Source organism: Euleptes europaea, chromosome 18 (genome assembly GCF_029931775.1).
Source record: "Euleptes europaea isolate rEulEur1 chromosome 18, rEulEur1.hap1, whole genome shotgun sequence".
In the NCBI taxonomy this organism is placed as follows: Eukaryota; Metazoa; Chordata; class Lepidosauria; order Squamata; family Sphaerodactylidae; genus Euleptes; species Euleptes europaea.
This window is the reverse complement of record NC_079329.1, coordinates 11,128,474-11,146,345: the sequence shown is the minus strand read 5'-3', so window position 1 is coordinate 11,146,345 and position 17,872 is coordinate 11,128,474. Positions and strand designations below refer to the sequence as shown.

The 17,872-nt window shown below is 48.9% G+C and overlaps 1 protein-coding gene across 1 annotated transcript; it reads right to left on the bottom strand.

The window, feature by feature from the left end:
• Positions 1 to 10,563: 10,563 nt before the first annotated feature.
• RPL18 (ribosomal protein L18) lies at positions 10,564 to 17,353 on the bottom strand. Its single transcript, XM_056863311.1, has 7 exons — positions 17,309 to 17,353; positions 14,457 to 14,543; positions 13,990 to 14,097; positions 13,116 to 13,214; positions 12,742 to 12,865; positions 12,574 to 12,643; positions 10,564 to 10,676 (listed from the first exon to the last, which is right to left on the bottom strand). The coding sequence occupies exons 1-7, from the start codon at positions 17,309 to 17,311 to the stop codon at positions 10,601 to 10,603; spliced, it is 567 nt and encodes a 188-aa protein (XP_056719289.1). The 5' UTR covers positions 17,312 to 17,353; the 3' UTR covers positions 10,564 to 10,600.
• Positions 17,354 to 17,872: the final 519 nt, after the last annotated feature.

Genomic DNA, 17,872 nt, shown 5'->3' with positions numbered 1-17,872 from the left:
AGTTGCAACTGTATTATGGCAAGAGATGAGCAGGGGTAGTTTGCCACTAGGGTTGCCAGCCTCCAGGTACTAAAAACCAAATAACAGCAGTAACAACCAATACCACGTATATGCAAAAGGTGAGCGCTGTTCAGGTGGAAATGTACATAAAGCACATACAATATACGTATCAAATACAAAAATCTGGGACCCTATACAAAAATCTGGGACCCTATGCCTCCAGGTACTAGCTGGTGTGCTCCTGCTATTACAACTGACCTCCAGCCGATAGAGATCAGGTCTCCTGGAGGAAATGCCCGCTTTGGTAATTGGATTCTATGGCATTGAAGTCCCTCCCCTCCCTAAACCTGGCAACCCTATGTGGAGGAGTGGGGAAACCAACCCAGTTCACCAGATTAGAGTCCGCCACTCATGCGGAGGAGTGGGGAAGCAACCCCGGTTCTCCAGATTTGAGTCCACTGCTCCTAACCACCACTCTTAACCACTACTCCACACTGGAAGGGGATTGTAAACCGGTTTGATTCTCCTTAAAAGGTAGAGAAAGTCGGCATATAAAAACCAACTCCTCTTCTTCTTCGCCACAGAGTTTGGCGATATTCACTGAGAGGTGTCCTCCATCTGCCTGGCCAGTTCATGGCCCTGAGTTAATCTGTAAAGGAAGTGGCTATGCAGGCTTTGCAGGAAGACAGAGGATGCTTCAGAGAGGATGCTTCAGAGCACTCATGGTCCATTGTCCAGGCAATTTCCTCATTCCATAAATGGATCGGGAGGACAGACACAGAAGCACAATGATATTATCCAGAAAGTCCCTGAGGGCAATCCGGAAACCATATGCAGCCAAGCCTTCTTCAGACCTAGAGTTCAAGAACGCAATGTTACTAACCCCGAGTCTTGCGTTCTTACTGCCCATCAGGATTAACTGTGCTGTCGGATATCCGGCAGCCAAATTTTCAGCATATTTATCAAATGCTGTGGGTGTGTTAAGTGCCGTCAAGCCGCTTCCGACTCATGGCGACCCTATGGATCAATGTCCTCCAAAACGACCTGTCCTTAACAGCCTTGCTCAGATCTTCCAAACTGAGGGCTGTGGCTTCCTTTATTGAGTCCATCCATCTCTTGTTGGGTCTTCCTCTTTTCCTGCTGCCTTCAACTTTTCCTAGCATGATTGTCTTTTCCAATGACTCTTGTCATCTCATGATGTGACCAAAATATTAGATTAAGCTTCATTTGACTAAATTGTTACAATTACCCTTGTACACGATTAGCTTGGCAGCGTTTACAATTTATAGTCAACAAAGTAAGCGTAGGCTATCATTAACAGGCTTTCAGTCATCCTTGGTACGGCATTATCACTCTGTCTAAGTGTGTTGGTTATGGATCTAACATTGCTGTTATCGATCTAGATGCAAATAAGATTTCCAGTGATCAATGACATGTCATTTCGTGGGATAACACAATTAAATTATTATCATGGAATATTCATGGCTGGCATAGTAAACAAGGGGATTGGGAGATGGGAGAAACGCTGCAGGGTTTCCATATCATCTGTTTACAAGAGACCTGGGCTAAAACCCTAACCCAAACTTTCAACCTATAAGCCACGAGTAGTGTTAATAGAGTGCATCCAAAAGGTGGTCTAGCAACATGGCTGAGAAGGGATTTAAATTTTAGTACAATAGGGAAACTCCTGGAGATTTGGGGATAGAACCCGGGGAGGCCAGGGACCTCAGAGGGGTACAAGGCCATAGAGTCCATCCTCCAAAGCATCCATTTTCTCCAGGGCAATTGATTGCTGTAGTTTGGAGATGAGCTGTAATTCCAGGGAATCCCCAGGTCCCACCTGGAGGCCTGGCATCCCTTCTAGGAGTTCAGAACAACCGCAAACAGCAAGGGCAGTTGTTCACTCCAGAACCTCACTTGCAACCAAAGCCCAGAAATAAGAGCAGATAAATCACCATTGCCACATTCTTTTATCAGAGACCTTCCAGCGTCTCTCAATGCTCAACGAGGAAACGTAATAATCAGTAAGATTAAAAGAGGATTAATCGGCAAGATTAAAAGAGGATTAATCAGTAAGATTAAAAGAAAATGTAAAATTAGAGAGAATTATAAAGAGCGTTTCTTCAGGAGATCTGCAAGGTACCATTTCGTTAACAGCGGGACCAGCTTTGGGTGCCAAGCAGCTGTCCTTGGGTCAGGGGAAGAGTTCTCCATTAGTAGAACAGGCCTTTGGAATCAGCTCATGAACTTTATTATCGTGACTCTCACTGGCAAAGAATTACATTAATTCCATCAAAGGGGAGCGAGGAACCAAACTCATGCATATATACCACCCTCATATTTAGGGTTGCCAGGTCCCTCTTTGCAACCAACAGGAGGTTTTTGGGGCAGAGCCTGAGGAGGGCGGGGTATGGGGAAGGGAGGGACTTCAATGCCCTAGAGTCCAATTGCCAAAGTGGCCATTTTCTCCAGGTGAACTGATCTCTATCAGCTGGAGATCAGTTGTAATAGCAGGAGATCTCCAGCTGGTTCCTGGAGGTTGGCAACCCTAAGAGGGCAGGCTCTGGGAAGGGGAGGGGCTTCAGTGCCATAGAGTCCAATTACGAAATTGGCCATTTTCTCCAGGTGAGCTGATCTCTATCTGCTGGAGATCAGCTGTAATAGCAGATCTCCAGCTAGTAGGTGGAGGTTGGCAACCCTATTTAAAACTATTGTTTTAGTAGATTTTACTGTGATTTATTGTAGTTATTGTAAGATTGTGTGAACTGCCTTGAGCTCAGCTTTGATGGGGAGGGCGGGATACAAGTTTAAATAAATAAATAAATAGAAATGTCCTAAAAAAAACCAAAAATATCACTGGCTGGAGGGCTGACGTGTAGATGGAGAAAGAGCATCCTCCTTGTACATTATGTTAATATGTGTGTGAGACTGGGGGGCGGGGGTAGGGTTGTCAGGCACTTAGGTGGTCCATGGGAAATTTTAAAAGTTGTAAACAACCCACAGAAAATCGAGAACAAAGAAAAAAAATCCATGCAACGCTTTGTATTGGAGCCAAATAAAACGACACTATTAGGGTTGCCAACCTCCAGGTAGTCCTGGAGACATACAAGGCTCAGTGCTGCAATGGTAATGGAAAAGATCCACAACAGCACTTACAACTATAATAATAAAGTAAGGATTTTTATAAAGTGAAAAAGGTGCAAAAAAGTGAATATATATACATGAATACAATAGGGTACAATAAGATACAAATTATCAAAAGAATCCAGCACAGATGGAAATTCAATTGAAGGATACAAGCATCCTGCAAGGCAGGTAAGTCAATATATTGTGCTGTTGTGGATCTTTTCCTTTTGCAACCTCCAGGTAGTAGCAGGAGATCTCCTTCTATTACGACTGATCCCCAGCTGATAGAGATCAGTTCACCTGGAGAAAAACGGCCGCTTTGGCAATTGGACTCTATGGCATTGAAGTCCCTCCCCTTCCCCAAACCCCGCCCTCCTCAGGCTCGCCCCAAAAAACCTCCCGCTGGTGGCAAAGAGGGACATGGTAACCCTAGACATAATGCTTGCACAATGTTTTGTGTAATTTCGGTTGTCCCCAGTAAAAGGTATTACATGGCTTTAGTTTTCCAGTCCATCGCAAGTTAGCCAGTGGTCCATGACCTGCCACCTAGGCATCGCTGGTATGAAAGAGAAGAAAGGTGCTTCTCTCTGCCTGGTATTGGAAATACCAGTCATTTTTTGCAATATAGATATCCTCTCCGCACGAATATTACTGAATGACGCTCCTCTACGTAGCAACCAGGACCCAAGTCCTGGCGAAACTCGATATTGTCTCCCTGTCACGTCTTCAGAAGGTAATACTGCCATCTTTGTTGAGGAAACCGATCTGCACGGAACTCCCAGTTCTAGGGATAGGGCAAGTTCACTGCGGCCGCCATTTTGAATCGGGAACGAGGTTGCGGAAGGGAGCGATGGAGAACAACCGCGCTTCCTGCCAGGTAATGAGCAACATGAACGCATAGGAAACTCCGACTCTGGCTCACCTTTTGTCCTCAAATTCAGACGACAATCGGGCGGGGGACGGGAGGTGCTTTGCATCAGTGTTCTCGTTCCAGGAGCCCAGCTTTTTTTATATATATGCGCTCACGGCTTATTTCACCCTCACGACAACCCTGTGAGGTAGGCTCGACCTCGGTTCTCTGGGCTCCCAACCCGACCCCTCTTAAGCACTAGGGTGGGTAACGGTTAATGATTTCCAAAAGTTGACTTTTTAAAAAAATCATTTGGTTAAAATTTTGTTAACAAAATTACAATAAACAAAATAAAGAAAAAGGGGGAAATGAAAACACAGACAAAAAGATACTTCCGTTTTCGTTTGTATTGAATATAAATCTAATTAAGAAATTGCAACCTGTTCTCTAGCTACACATACAAAATTATTTTTTAAATTATTCTTACAAGTAAAAAAAAAATCAAACTTTTCTCTATCATACCTACATTCTTATTCTTCTACTGTTCAAACCCACAAATCATCAATTCGTTATTTTCCGTATTACGCAAAAAGTCCAGAAATGGTTTCCAATTTTCCACAAACTTAGATAAGCTATTTTTTCTGATCAAACCAGTCAGTTTAGCCATTTCTGCTACTTCTAACATATTGACAAGCCATTCTTCTATTGTAGGTCTATACGGAGGTTGACTTTTAAAAAAGTTTTAAAGTGTGGTTTTGAGACGTCACCGGTCAGGTAATACAAAAGCCCAGAACTGAAGACCGATTTCGTACGGATCCCCTTGGCTGTTTTTCCCCACCATGATAAGATGTTACCATCTACCCTCCTGTTATCCTCCTGACAGGGATGCTGTGAAGCAGCGCGGGATTCTGCTGCCCACTACGGGCCAGAGATGGAGGTGCCGAGCAGCCTGGCTCCGAGCAGCAGGAAGAGGGAGCAGAGAAGATGGACCTCGCCGCTGGTCCAGGAAGCCCCTGGTATCTCCCCTCGGACTGGCTTCTCTGGGGAGGAAGGGTCTGGTGGAGGGTAACCCGAGCAGAGCCATAGCCCTCTAGGGAGACTGGGAAACACAGTGTCCTTCCTATATCTGGGATGGAGGGTGGAACTCGGCGCTTTAATGCTGCATTCACCAAACCGCATGGCCTTAAGAAAGGAACGAAGTAGTTGACAGAGCAGCTTATGCCCCGTGAAGAGGAGTGTGCCTATTACATTCGGTGCTTTGGAAAACAGGCAGGAGAATGCTGCTGCAGTCATCTTGCTTGTGGGCTTCCTGGAGGCACCTGGTTGGCCACTGTGTGGACAGACTGCTGGACTTGATGGACCACGGTCTGATCCAGCATGGCCTTCCTTAATGATCTTATGGAGGACATGGCTACCCATGGCTACTAGCCAAAATAAATGCTACTCATGATTTATACCTGTTCTCTCCAGTATCAGAGGAGCATGCTCATTATATTAGGTGCTTTGGAACTCAGATAGGATGGTGCTGCTGCTGTGTCTTGTTTGCGGCCTTCCTGGAGGCACCTGGTTGGCCACTGTGTGAACAGACTGCTGGACCTTGGCCTGATCCAGCATGGCCTTTCTTATGTTCTTAGGACTAACAGCAGACCATAAGCTTTCGCCAGCCAGAGCTTGCTTCATTAGATGCATTTGTTATTTTGGCTGCGGCAGAAAGAAAAAAAAAACAAGGCCCGGCCTACCCAACCACTGTACAGCCTGCCACCTGGTGGTCTCTGCTTCAACGGTGATTGGATCAATCAGTCGCTCTCCAGAGGAACAGCAGGATTGGCTGTCTTCAAAGGAGGCAACCTGCGGCATCTCTGTGCGAGTCCCTGCTGAGCCAACTTCCACTCGCTCAAGGGACGTTCCCAGATCAGTGATTCCTATTCTCTCACTTGCTCTGGTGTAGTATGCCTTTAGTTTTAATTTTATGAAAAGGGGTCCTTCTCACAGCAGATGTTTGGGAAACACCCGGACTGGGGAGGGGCCGTGGCTCAGTGGTAGAGCATCTGCTTGGCATGCAGAAGGTCCCAGTTTCAACCCCCAGCATCTTCAGTTAAAGGGACTAGGCAAGTAGGTGGTGGGAAAGACCCCTGCCTGAGACCCTGGAGAGCCGCTGCCAGTCTGATTAGACAATACTGACTTCAATGGACCAAGAGTCTGATTCAGTATAAGGCAGCTTCATGTGACTAACTAAATGGAACCTAGTTAGTTAAGGCACATCTATATAAGGAATTGGTTCTTGTAGGTTATCCGGGCTGTGTAACTGTGGTCTTGGTATTTTCTTTCCTGACGTTTCGCCAGCAGCTGTGGCAGGCATCTTCAGAGGAGTAACACTGAAGGACAGTCTCAGTGTCAAGTGTGTAGGAAGAGTAATATATAGTCAGAAAGGGGTTGGGTTTGAGCTGAATCATTGTCCTGCAAAAAATAACAAAGCCAGTTAAACAACCTCCTTATACTGATCCAGACCATTGGCCAGTCAAAGTCAGTATAGTCTACTCAGACTGGACACAGCTCTCAGGTGTATATACACTTTATTTATACCCTGCCTTTCTCCCCAGTGGGGATCCAAAGCAACTTACAACTGTGCTCCTCTCCTCCTAACAACCCTGTGAGGTAGGTTGGGCAGAGAATGTGTGACTCATTGGGATGGGCTGTGGCTCAGTGGTAGAGCATCTGCTTGGCATGCAGAAGGTCCCAGGTCCAATCTCCAGTTAAAGAGACTAGGCAAGTAGCTGATGTGAAGGACCTCTGCCTGATACCTTGGAGAGCCGCCGCTGGTCTGAGTAGACAATGCTGACTTTGATGGGCCAAGGGTCTGATTCAGTAGAAGGCAGCTTCACGTGTTCATGTGACTGCCCCAAAGTCACCCAGCAAGCTTCCATGGTAGAGATTCAAACCTGGGCCTCCCAGATCTGAGTTCAACATGCTAACCGCTACACCACGCTGGCCTTTCACATGACCAATGACTTGTTTTAACTTGAGATACTGGAAGCTGAAGCAGAGACTTCTGCATGCAAAGCGGATGCTCTACCGCTAAGCCGCAGTCCCACCCCTAGCTGTCCCCTATAGGGTGCACCCTAGAGAGGGAACCAGACTGCTAGCTCATGAAGGAAATGAAGGAAACTCAGACTATCAGCACCGCTCTGTGAAGCACCCCTAACCCCATCTGTCCCCAAGCAGAAACCCACCCTGGCCTCGGTGACTTAGTCTTAACAGCAGAAAATCACAACCGGTCACCCTGTGAGGAGGGCAGCTCACGGCTGGCAGTGCTTCACGACCACGACGCCTACTGCATCCCCGAGGAAGCGGCCTCCTTGAAGAACCTGGTGATCCGATCCAAAGAGACTGCGCACCGCCAGAGCGAGCGCCTCCTCAGCCTGCAGGGGGCGCTGGAAGCCAGCCGGAAAGAATGCCAGGTGCTCCAGGTGAGGAAAGCAGCCTTGAATAGAGGACGGTGAGAGGCAGGAGGCAGGCGGCAGAATATTTGGGGCAGGGGATGGTGGTGAGAATGACCACCTAACATTTTCCTACCCCTACCCCGTGGCGCGGAGCGGTAAGCTGCAGTACTGCAGTCCAAAGCTCTGCTCACGACCTGAGTTCGATCCCAACAGAAGTGAGTTCCAGGTAGCCGGCTCAAGGTTGACTCAGCCTGCCATCCTTCCGAGGTCAGTGAAATGAGTACCCAGCTTGCTGGGGGTAAAGGGAAGATGACAGGGGAAGGCACTGGCAAACCACCCCGTAAACAAAGTCCGCCTAGTAAATGTCAGGATTCCTGACCCATGGGGTGACGTCACATCCCAACGTTTCCTAGGCAGACTTTGTTTACGGGGTGGTTTGCCAGTGCCTTCCCCTGTCACCTTCCCTTTACCCCCAGCAAGCTGGATACTCATTTCACCGGCCTCGGAAGGATGGAAGGCTGAGTCCACCTTGAGCCAGCTACCTGGAACCGACTTCCGTTGGGACTGAACTCAGGTCGTGAGCAGAGCTTGGATTGCAGTACTGCAGCTTACCACTCTGCGCCACGGGGCTCCTTCAGGGGACTTTTACCTTTACCTATTTACTCACCTAGGAGAAGGCTGGTGAGGAGAACTGGACCCTCCTCGCCAAGCTTGGAGAGCGCGTCTCCCAGCTCGAAGCAGAGAACAGGAACCTGCGCTGTGAACGGGACCAGCTGGAGTCCACGGCACAACGCTTCCGCAAGGAGCTAGACCTCAGCGGGGCCACCGTGCTCTCCCTGAGCAAGCAGCTGCGGGGGCAGCAGGAAGCCCAGGCCTACCACGGGGCCTTTTCCCTGGAGACTGTGAAGGGGAACGGCAAGCAGTTGAGGTTCTACACGGGCTTCGATGAATACCCGCGCTTCCAAGCCTTCCTGGACTTACTCCTGGACGGCAGCAGGCCAAGGCAGGAGGAGAGTCCGGAGCGAAGGTGCCACAGTGCCCTCAGCCCCGACAACCAGGTTTTCTTGGTGCTAGTCCGGCTGCGGCTGGGGCTGCTTCTTCAAGACCTGGCCTTCCGCTTCCACATCTCGGAGTCCACTGCCTCCCGCTATTGGCTCAGCTGGACAGAATTCATGGAGCGGAAGCTGAAGCAGGTGAGTGGACTGGGCGCCGGAGGGCTCTCCTCTCCCCGAAGGTCCTGTACGGTTAGATGCAAGGCCTGGCAAACCTGCAACCCCTGAGACAAGGGAGGGAGGCTCAGGAGTTGATGGTAGCTGGTTTCCTCACCCCCCTCCCAAAAAAAAGGGGGGGGTAGGAAGCAACAGTGATGGGAAAGGGCCATTTTCAGAACAGGTGATGTACTAGATTTTATTTACTTCATTTACACCTGCTTTTCTCTCCATCGGGGAACCCAGTGGCTGACAACGTCCTCCATTTTATCTTCGCAACCCCAAGAAGTAGGGAGCCAGCGTGGTGTAGTGGTTAAGAGCGGTGGTTTGGAACGGCAGACTCTGATCTGGAGAACGGATTTGAATCCCCACTCCTCCTTATGAACGGCAGAGGCTAATCTGGTGAACTGGATTTGTTTCCCCACCCCTACACATGAAGCCAGCTGGGTCACCTTGGGCTAGTCACGCTCTCTCAGCCCCACCTTCCTCACAGGGTGTCTGTTGTAGGGAGGGGAAGGGGATTGTTAAGCCGGTTTGATTCTTCCTTAAATTGTAGAGAAAGTCAGCATACAAAAACCAACTCTTCTTCCAATCAGAGCATGCAGCCACCAGATTGTGCTGGATTATGACAAATTAATGCCTCCCCCCTTCCCATCTACAGATTCCGGTTGCTTGCAGCCAGCACTATGTAGACGCTTTCAAGCCACAGAGGCCGATCCGCCATCATGACGTGCCCTTGGTGGCCCTGGATTGCACACAACTTTTATTCGAAGCCCAGGGGAGGACAAGGGGCAAAGGAGATGCCCACTGGGGCCCCCGGAGCCTCTTCTCCGTCCCCGGCTATGCTCTGGCTGCCCCCAGCGGCTACGCGACCTTCGGCTCAGGAGCTGCTGAGGAGCTGACGTCCCTGCCCACATTCCTGCAGGCAGGCCCCGTCGAGCTGTCGGCCCAGCAGGAGGAAGCCAGAAGGCGGGTGCTGAGCTTCCGCAGCCTGACGGACAAAGCCCTCGGCTTCCGCTTCCTGCGCATCGTTCACCCCCAGAGCATGGAGAGCCAAGTGGGCAGGGCCTGGACCATTGCCTGTTACCTTGCTTGCCTGCTGCACGAACCCATGGGGCTAGCCTAAGGCAAGGAGACCTGCCTCCCAGGGCATTTGCTTCCCAGCGCATGGCACCTCTGTCAAGTGTTGCGAAGACTGCCCCCTGCCATGGTGGAACCTCCTCTGCGGCCTACGTGGCGGTTGCTGCATTACTGCACCTTCTCATGCTGCTACTTTCCTTGGCACAAACGGAGAGGAACCTGACAACCCCTCTGCCAACTCATGAAGTTTCCCTGAGGATCCCCAATTGGACCACACTTCCTTCTCAGCTGCTTACTCTGTAACTTCCCTTCCTAGGAATGGCTGAATTCACCATCCCCACCCCCAGGAAGTTTCTTTTCAAGCCAGGCAATGACACAAGATTCATCTTTCATACCATCTGTAGTTTGCCCTCTCTAAAATCTCGGTGGCTGACAATCACTTCTCTCAAAGGATAAGAAGACTTCCCTGGGGTGGGGAAGACTTTATCAGCTTGAGCATGAAGACTTTATTGGCTTGAACTTGCCCATTTAGGTACCAGCATCTTTCCCTGTTTTCATTCACAGCCCCCTTCGAGTTCCTACATTGGAAACTGGATCCCAGGTTTCTCACCCACCTTACATTCCCCTTGGATGCTGGTCCACAGCCTTTCCAACAAGAGCTATTTTTGGCAAGGTAAAGATTGTGAGAAGATACCGAGAAGACTCCTCACATCTGTAGTAACTACCGAATTCACACAAAACGCTCGCACCCTAACATCCGGGAACTGGACTTTGTTGGGACACAAAAGAGACTCTTGATATACAGCCTTCCTACCGAATAACACAACCACAGGGCGTTAACGCATGGGATTTAATGTGACACAATCTGCATTGTCAAAACTCCTTTGGAAAGAGCGCTAGTTTTTGTAGCCTCGACTGGCACGGCGACCTCGAGCCCGTTCAAACTTGCGGCCCTTGGACTGAATATATGGCCTAGAAAAACAAACAAACAGGAAAAGGAGTCAGTGACACAAACAGGGATTTGCTGTGGAACGGAGGGGACGGGGGGAGAGGAGAAGCAGAGACCTGTAACAGCCCCAGAATTCAAAAGCCCCACAGAGCAAGACTCTGTAGCTTTTCCAGCTGCCCTCGTTCCAAGAGAATCCAAGGTTGCTTGCTGCCTGGCTATGCTAACCATCTTAAAATTTTAGTACTTCTGAGAGCCAAGTGTTCGGATTTTGCTCCTCCCCAGTTCCAAATTCCCAATGATGAAACGTCTATTATATCCCAAAAGCTACCGAGGAGCTGTGGTCCAAACTTAAACCCAGCTCACAAATCCAAGCGACAGAGACAAATGGTGGCCATGGCTACGGTAAATTTAGACCGCCCAATCAAGCCTCGTCATGTGGTGGGATGTGTGAGAAGTTCTGAACCACAAAATGGCACTAAATCACCAAATTTAACTCTAGGCCTTTCTATGAATGTTCAACAGCTCACTGTCTTTCTAAAATAGAGGGATACAGAAGAGAGGTGCAGAAACAACATAGTTAGAACTCAAACGTGTTTGCGTTAAATCAAGAATTAGCTACTGCCTCTTCTGTACTGTAGCTCTGAGGATCCCTCAGTCAGAAAAGCAGGATACAAATATTTTAATAACTGAATGTAAACATCCCACCAGGACCAGTGTTGAAAGAATAGTAAATACAAGTTCCAGGATTCAGTCACTTATTTCCTATATTTTATTTAGCAGAAAGAGCATCACAACAGTGTTTTTCCTGCCCCTAAGAGTGTGCGGCTTTCCTCGACAAGAGCCAGGGCCTGGTGGAATGCTCTGCCTAGGAACATCAGGGACCTAAGGGAGTTCTGCAGGGCCTGTAAGACAGAGCTTTTCCACCAGGCCTACAATTGAGGGCAGCTGCAAATACTATCTGTACTGGCCTCCCTACCCCTTCCTCTTTATGTATCTGAAATGGTCTGGTCGAGGGGCTGCCGCCTGTGTGGGCTCGCACAAAGGTGCAAGATTTATACGCCATCCGTGATTTGTGTTTTAATGCTTGATTTTATTGATAGTTTTATTATTGTTATACAGTTGACATTATAAAATGATGTTATCCACCCTGAGCTGGGTTGCTAAGAAGGGTGGTCCACAAATATGAAAAATAAAAATATGCACTGACTGCTTTTTTCCTGCCTTAAATCAAATGGGTAGTGCTGTTTAAATCCAACTCAAGTTTAAAAGAACATTTTTGTCAACTTGCAATATTTTAGTAATTTGTGGATTTTATGATACCTTCTTCACCTTATATTTGCTGCTAGCCATTTCGGGCACTGTTTAGTGGAACAGAAATATTTTAAATAAAATGTGATGTGAGATCATCACTTTATTCAGCGTTAGGTGAATACTTGGGAACAGCAGGTGGGATCCAAATTTTTCCTCTGCTGAAGGTGAGGTCCCCCACTTGAGCAAGCAAAAAAGGCTACGCTGGGGATCACAGGACCTGCCTGCACAAAAACCATGCAGGTTGGGAGGAGAGAATGGGGTGAGAACAAGTCAAAAAGCTGCCTGGATCCAACCCAGAAAGGGCAGTGCTGTGGCTGGTGGGCCCCGAGTGGATAAGGGAACCCCCAGTGCTGCTTGAAAGCTTGCTGGTGACTGCCCAGGAGTGCTGTGAGAACTCTTTGGGGGGGAAGCAATCTGACCCTGGGCTAAGGCGGTAACAGACTACTACAGGAGAACAGGAAGTGAGGAGTGTACCCACACACAGCTTAAGACAAGCCAAAAAAACCCTTTTAAACATACTGTCCTTTTTGAAGTTTTACGGGGCCTTAAGCAAATGCAAGCAGATGGGGAAAGGGGAAGCGGCATCGTAAGTGATCAAGGAATACTCACTTGGTGTGGCTGTGTGGGGTGCCAGGAGCCTTGCCAAAATGCCGATACACTCGGCGGGCCTTTCTGGGTCCTGTGAGCAGAAGAGAGATGCTTCTGTCAGTAACGGCAGCAGACTGCGGCCAATGAGATCCTCGCTGAGGTTTTCAGCGCCTCCCGCCCCCAACTCACCAGACAGCAGCACGGTTCCTTGGCCCTTCGGAGCAGCCATTGCTAACTGGTCAAAAGTCATGATCTGTCCGCCGGCTTTCAGGATACGTGTCCGAGCTCCTTGGGATACTCTGAGAGCACAAATCTTGGAGAGGAGGGGGAGAAAGGTTGTAAAATGAGAGTGTTCCTAAATCTGCCTGCAGATGATTTTTGAAAACGTGTTTAAATGTATTAACCACCAGCCAACTAAATGGGGATACCATGCGCAGCCAGCCACTGGCCGACAGTCTCATGCACATCGTGTGCTTTGACGCCCATCTGAGAACCAGTTTAGGAAGCCCAAGACATCCTGCCTCTCCCCTTTAAGTCAGCTCTTCCGCCATCGGCCAGGTTACCTTCAGTTTGGGTATCTCCTGGATGCGAACATCGTCTGTCACCGTACCCACCACCACGGCAGTTTTGTTGTCCCGGCCCGGCAGCTTCATCTTACGGATCTGGAGAGGGCGGTGCAAGAACGATCAGTTACTGCGCCTGCATTGCTCAGCAGCAACACCATTGCATTTGTTACTACAAGTGAGCGCAGTCACGTGCGTTTACACTAACTCAGGTGGTGTTGCACATTATGTTGATGGGCCTGGTAGGAGAAACAGGAACTCCCCCCACCCAAATTCTGACCCATGTTATGTGACCAGCTGCAGGCCTACCTAGTTCCACACTTGTGGCCCAGTGAAAATCTTGTCATTCAGGCAGACTGTGGAGTGGGAGGAATGCTACTATTTCTTTGCCCTTCTCATGGTCTGTCTCCCGTTTCCATTAGGGTGGGGCTGTGGTTCAGTGGCAGAGCATTTGCTTGGCATGCAGAAAGCACCAGGTTCAATCCCCGGCATCCCCAGTTAAAGGGACGAGGCAAGTAGGTGATGTGAAAGACCTCTGCCTGAGACCCTGGAGAGCCACTGCCGGTCTGAGTAGACTACTGACTTTGATGGACCAAGGGTCTGATTCAGTATAAGGCAGCTTCATGTGTTCATGTGTCTGCCTTGCTTCACCGTTGAAGCCTTTTTTTTGTGGTCTAAACCATCTCCGTTGCACCTCGACAGGATCTATTATTCTTCAGTATGTAGCAGGCAAGGGCGTCCCTTACAGATTTTGGCGGACATCTCCTTTCTTGAGCTCCCGACAGTTAATGATTTGGGAAATAAGAGCACCTGTGAAACTGGGGGAGAAAGGAAGAAAAGGACAGGAGAGACAAGAGTGGGTGTCAGCACTCACCAAGCGGGATACGGCCAGCGGAGGCCGGTTGGTGCGGCTCATGAAGAGACGTTTGAGTATCACCTTGTTGAACTTTGCATTGGTCCGTCGAGCAAGAAATCTGTAGAGCTGAGGTGGTAGCAGAGGAGTTTAGTTTCCCTGGGAGTCACTACTGGCCAGCCCCTTCCCACAGTTAAGTCCACCCGATTGCCTTCGCTTCCCTGATAAGTCCACAGACTGGCTTCCAGCACAACCACATCCTTCCAAATATAAACTACTAGATTTTTCTTTTTCTGTCTCCCTCTCCCACTTCCATTCAATAAAATTCTGCTTCTTTCAAGCGTTCCCATGGATCTCAGCTTGCCTCCCTCCAAAATTCAGCACAGCTGAAAACAGGACAGGGAGAGGGCAAAAAAAGTCTTTGAGACGTCCACCAGGAACTGTGAGCAATTCTGAATCCCCATGGCTTTGACTGCCCCGGTTCTCACCTTGACCAGGAGACGAAGGTAAATGTCTTGACTCTTGGGCTCCTTGCGCCGAACCTTTCGGTCCTTGTTGTGGCGAATGTCGACTCCCTGGTGCCGAGAAAAAAGAACTAAGTGCCAGTCATCTCCAGACCTGATTTTTTTTTTACTGTCTATTGCTGTAAACCAGAGATTCCCAATGTGGTGGCCCCACCTTTCCTGGCACCCACTGAGTGTTTTTAAAGTGACTGGGGCTTTTGCCCAGCAAGGCTTCAGATTGTCCACTGTGCTGAGTTTTAAGTACACTGCTTTGGCAGCAATTTCCACCACACCACAAAAATCTTCACTTTGTGACTGAAGGTAAGTGTAGCAGCCGTTGTGTGACTGGTTCTGCCTCCTGCGGAACCCACCACATTGTGTCAGGATTCCAAAGGTGCCCACAGGCTCAAAAAGGTTGGAGACCCCTATTCTAAACTGTCCCGAATTTTGAAAGACATCAGTCTTTCAATCAAAGAAATACCCCGTTTGCCAGACATGCCACATGTAACTCACACTATTCCTGGAGGATGTAGGACGGATGTGATTCTTTACCCTGGGCAATGTCAAGCTGGCATGAAAATGCCTCAAGTCAATAAGAAGACTTGGCTTTTATATGCCGACTTTCTCTACCACTTAAGGGAGATTCAAACCAGCTTACAATCACCTTCCCCTCCCCTCCCCACAACAGACACCCTGTGAGGTAGGTGGGGCTGAGAGAGAGTGACTTGCCCAAGGTCACCCAGCTGGCTTCATGCTTAGGAGTGGGGAAACAAATCCAGTTCACCAGATTAGCCTCCGCCGCTCATGTGGAGGAGTGGGGAATCAAACCTGGCTCTCCAGATCAGAGTCCAGCACTCCAAACCACCACGCTTAACTACTACACCATGCTGGCTCTCTCCACTGGGGGCACTGGGAGGAGTTAAAATGGTAGGATTCTACAACCAGATCCTCAGTGGATTCCACATACATGCCAACAACTGGGCCTAAATACCAGCAAGTAAACAGGCATCAAGTACCTACTTTGAAATGGCTATCAACACAAGTCCCTCCAACAGGCCACATCCTCACCACATTGCAGCAACCCCGCAAACTGACAGCTACCTCTAACTCATGCCCTCACCCACAGAAAGAGACAAACAAGTGATCCCCCTTACAGAGGGGCCATGGCAGAAGCTACGGAGCAATTAGCACCCTAAAAGTTCCATATGCATCATTACCAAACAGCACGCCAAGCTATCCCATACTGTCCTTGATCTGTAGCTCAGGTAAAGGACAAAAAGCGGGGAAGCAAATCTATAATTACAAGGAACAGGAAAATAAGGAAACCCTTAACAAAAATGTTTTTAAAAAATAATTTACAGGAATTTTAACAGCCAATGCAAATCTGTTACAAAACCTAGAGCTAAAACAAAAAACAAGCAATGGATGCTTTGAGGTGGAAAACAGCACATTGCAAGCAGATTAAAAAGCACACTGATCACTGAGGGAGGTTCCCCATTTTACTTTATCTCGGTTAACCAAAATAACACTCCATGTCAAACTTCACCCCTACGCACTCACTCTTTTCCATACATGGTGTAGGGGTTAGAGTCAGACTAGGATCTGAGAGGGTCAGGTTCAAATCCCCATTCTGCCAAGAAAGATGGCTGGGTGGCCACGGGACAAACGTATACCTCTTGACCTAACCTACCTCACAGGATTGTTGTGAGGATAAAATGAAGGGAAGGAGAACAATGAAAGCCACTATCCAGGAGAAAGGTGGGATATAAATGATGTAAAATTAGCGCGTACCTGTCAGACGCTGTCCTGCGCTCATCACCCTATGCAGCACACACACAAGCCATACAATCACACTTCTAAGATGCTTCTCTCCTAGCTGATGACATGAACCCCAACATGTCAATCATTCAAATTCACAGAGGATGCATATAAGCCTATCCTCCTGTATCCGGTTCTTTCCACTGACACCCATCCTGCACATTTCCAACCACAGCACCATTATGCATATAAGGTGTCCCCTTAAATGCAGAAGCCCCATTAATCTAACTTTACACGGCCATACTGTGTAGATTCACTTATGACTCCCATCCAAACTTGTGGATTTCAAGGGGTTTAGACTCCATTAACTCTGCACAGCATTGTGCTATTAGCATATCGCACCCTTCTCTCTTTATAATCGCACCTGCTGCTGCTAGACCATGAAAGGGAGGGTACCTTGGCCATCTTCTGGGCATGGAGTAGGGGTCCCTGGAGGTGTGGGGGGAGGTAGTTGTGAATTTCCTGCATTGTGCAGGGGGTTGGACTAGATGACCCTGGTGGTCCCTTCTAATTCTATCATTCTATGCCAGATCATGTGAGGGAGGGTACCTTTGCCATCTTTTGGGCGTGGAGTAGGGGGTCACTGGGTGTGTGTGGGGGAGGTAGTTGTGAATTTCCTGCATCGTGCAGGGGGTTGGACTAGATGACTCTGGCGGTCCCTTCCAACCCTATGATTCTATGCTATAGCCTGGATCCTTCTCATTTATTAGCATCTTGTTGAGTCTCTATTATGTCTAACGGGGGGACTGAACCTTTCCTTTAGCCGGCCTCGGGAGGTTCTTTCTGCAAAAGCGACCCCCAAGCCAGCCTTGCGACGCGGCTAGGCCCAAACTCCAGCCTTTCAATAACAGCCCACTCCCCTCTCCAGGCCTTCCCAATTTCAGGCCATGGCCGCCAATGCCCGTCTCCCCGGGTTCCCCGGACCCTTCTCTACACCGTCGCAGGGCCGCGGCCGGCCCTCGCCGCCTCCCCGCGGAGGATTGCAACCGATTCCCAGTGCACCACCTTCCGGGACTCACCATGGCCGCCTCGGCCCCGCCTGGAAGGAAGAGAAAGGAAGAAGCCGCAAGGGGTTATGGGGGAAAAAGAAGTAAACGCGACGGCCGGAAACGAAAGGGGCGGGACTTTTGCGCTCTATGGTAATTCCAAGGCCGAAGGTTCATTTACGACGTTCTAGAGACTCAGTCGCTTTGTGTGTTGCTTGAACTACCGGATTTTTATACCATTCCCCCCCCCCTTCCTAACGATGCATGGGAGGATTTGCTGCTCTCTACATGCACATTTTCCCCATCCGAATCCTTTAAACTCAAAAATAAGCCCCCATGGAGTTATTATGCATGGGAGGTTTTGCCTTGGATTTGCTGCTCTGTAGATGCACATTTTTCCCATCCAAATTCTCAAAACTCAAAAATAAGCCCCCATGCAGAGTTTTGAGAATTCAGATGGGGAAAATGTGCAACTAGAAAGCGGCAAATCCAAGGCAAAACCTCCCATGTATAAACTGCCGTGCAGAGTTTTGAGAATTCGAATGGGTAAAATGTGCATCTAGAGAGCGGCAAATGCAAGGCAAAACCTCCCGTCCA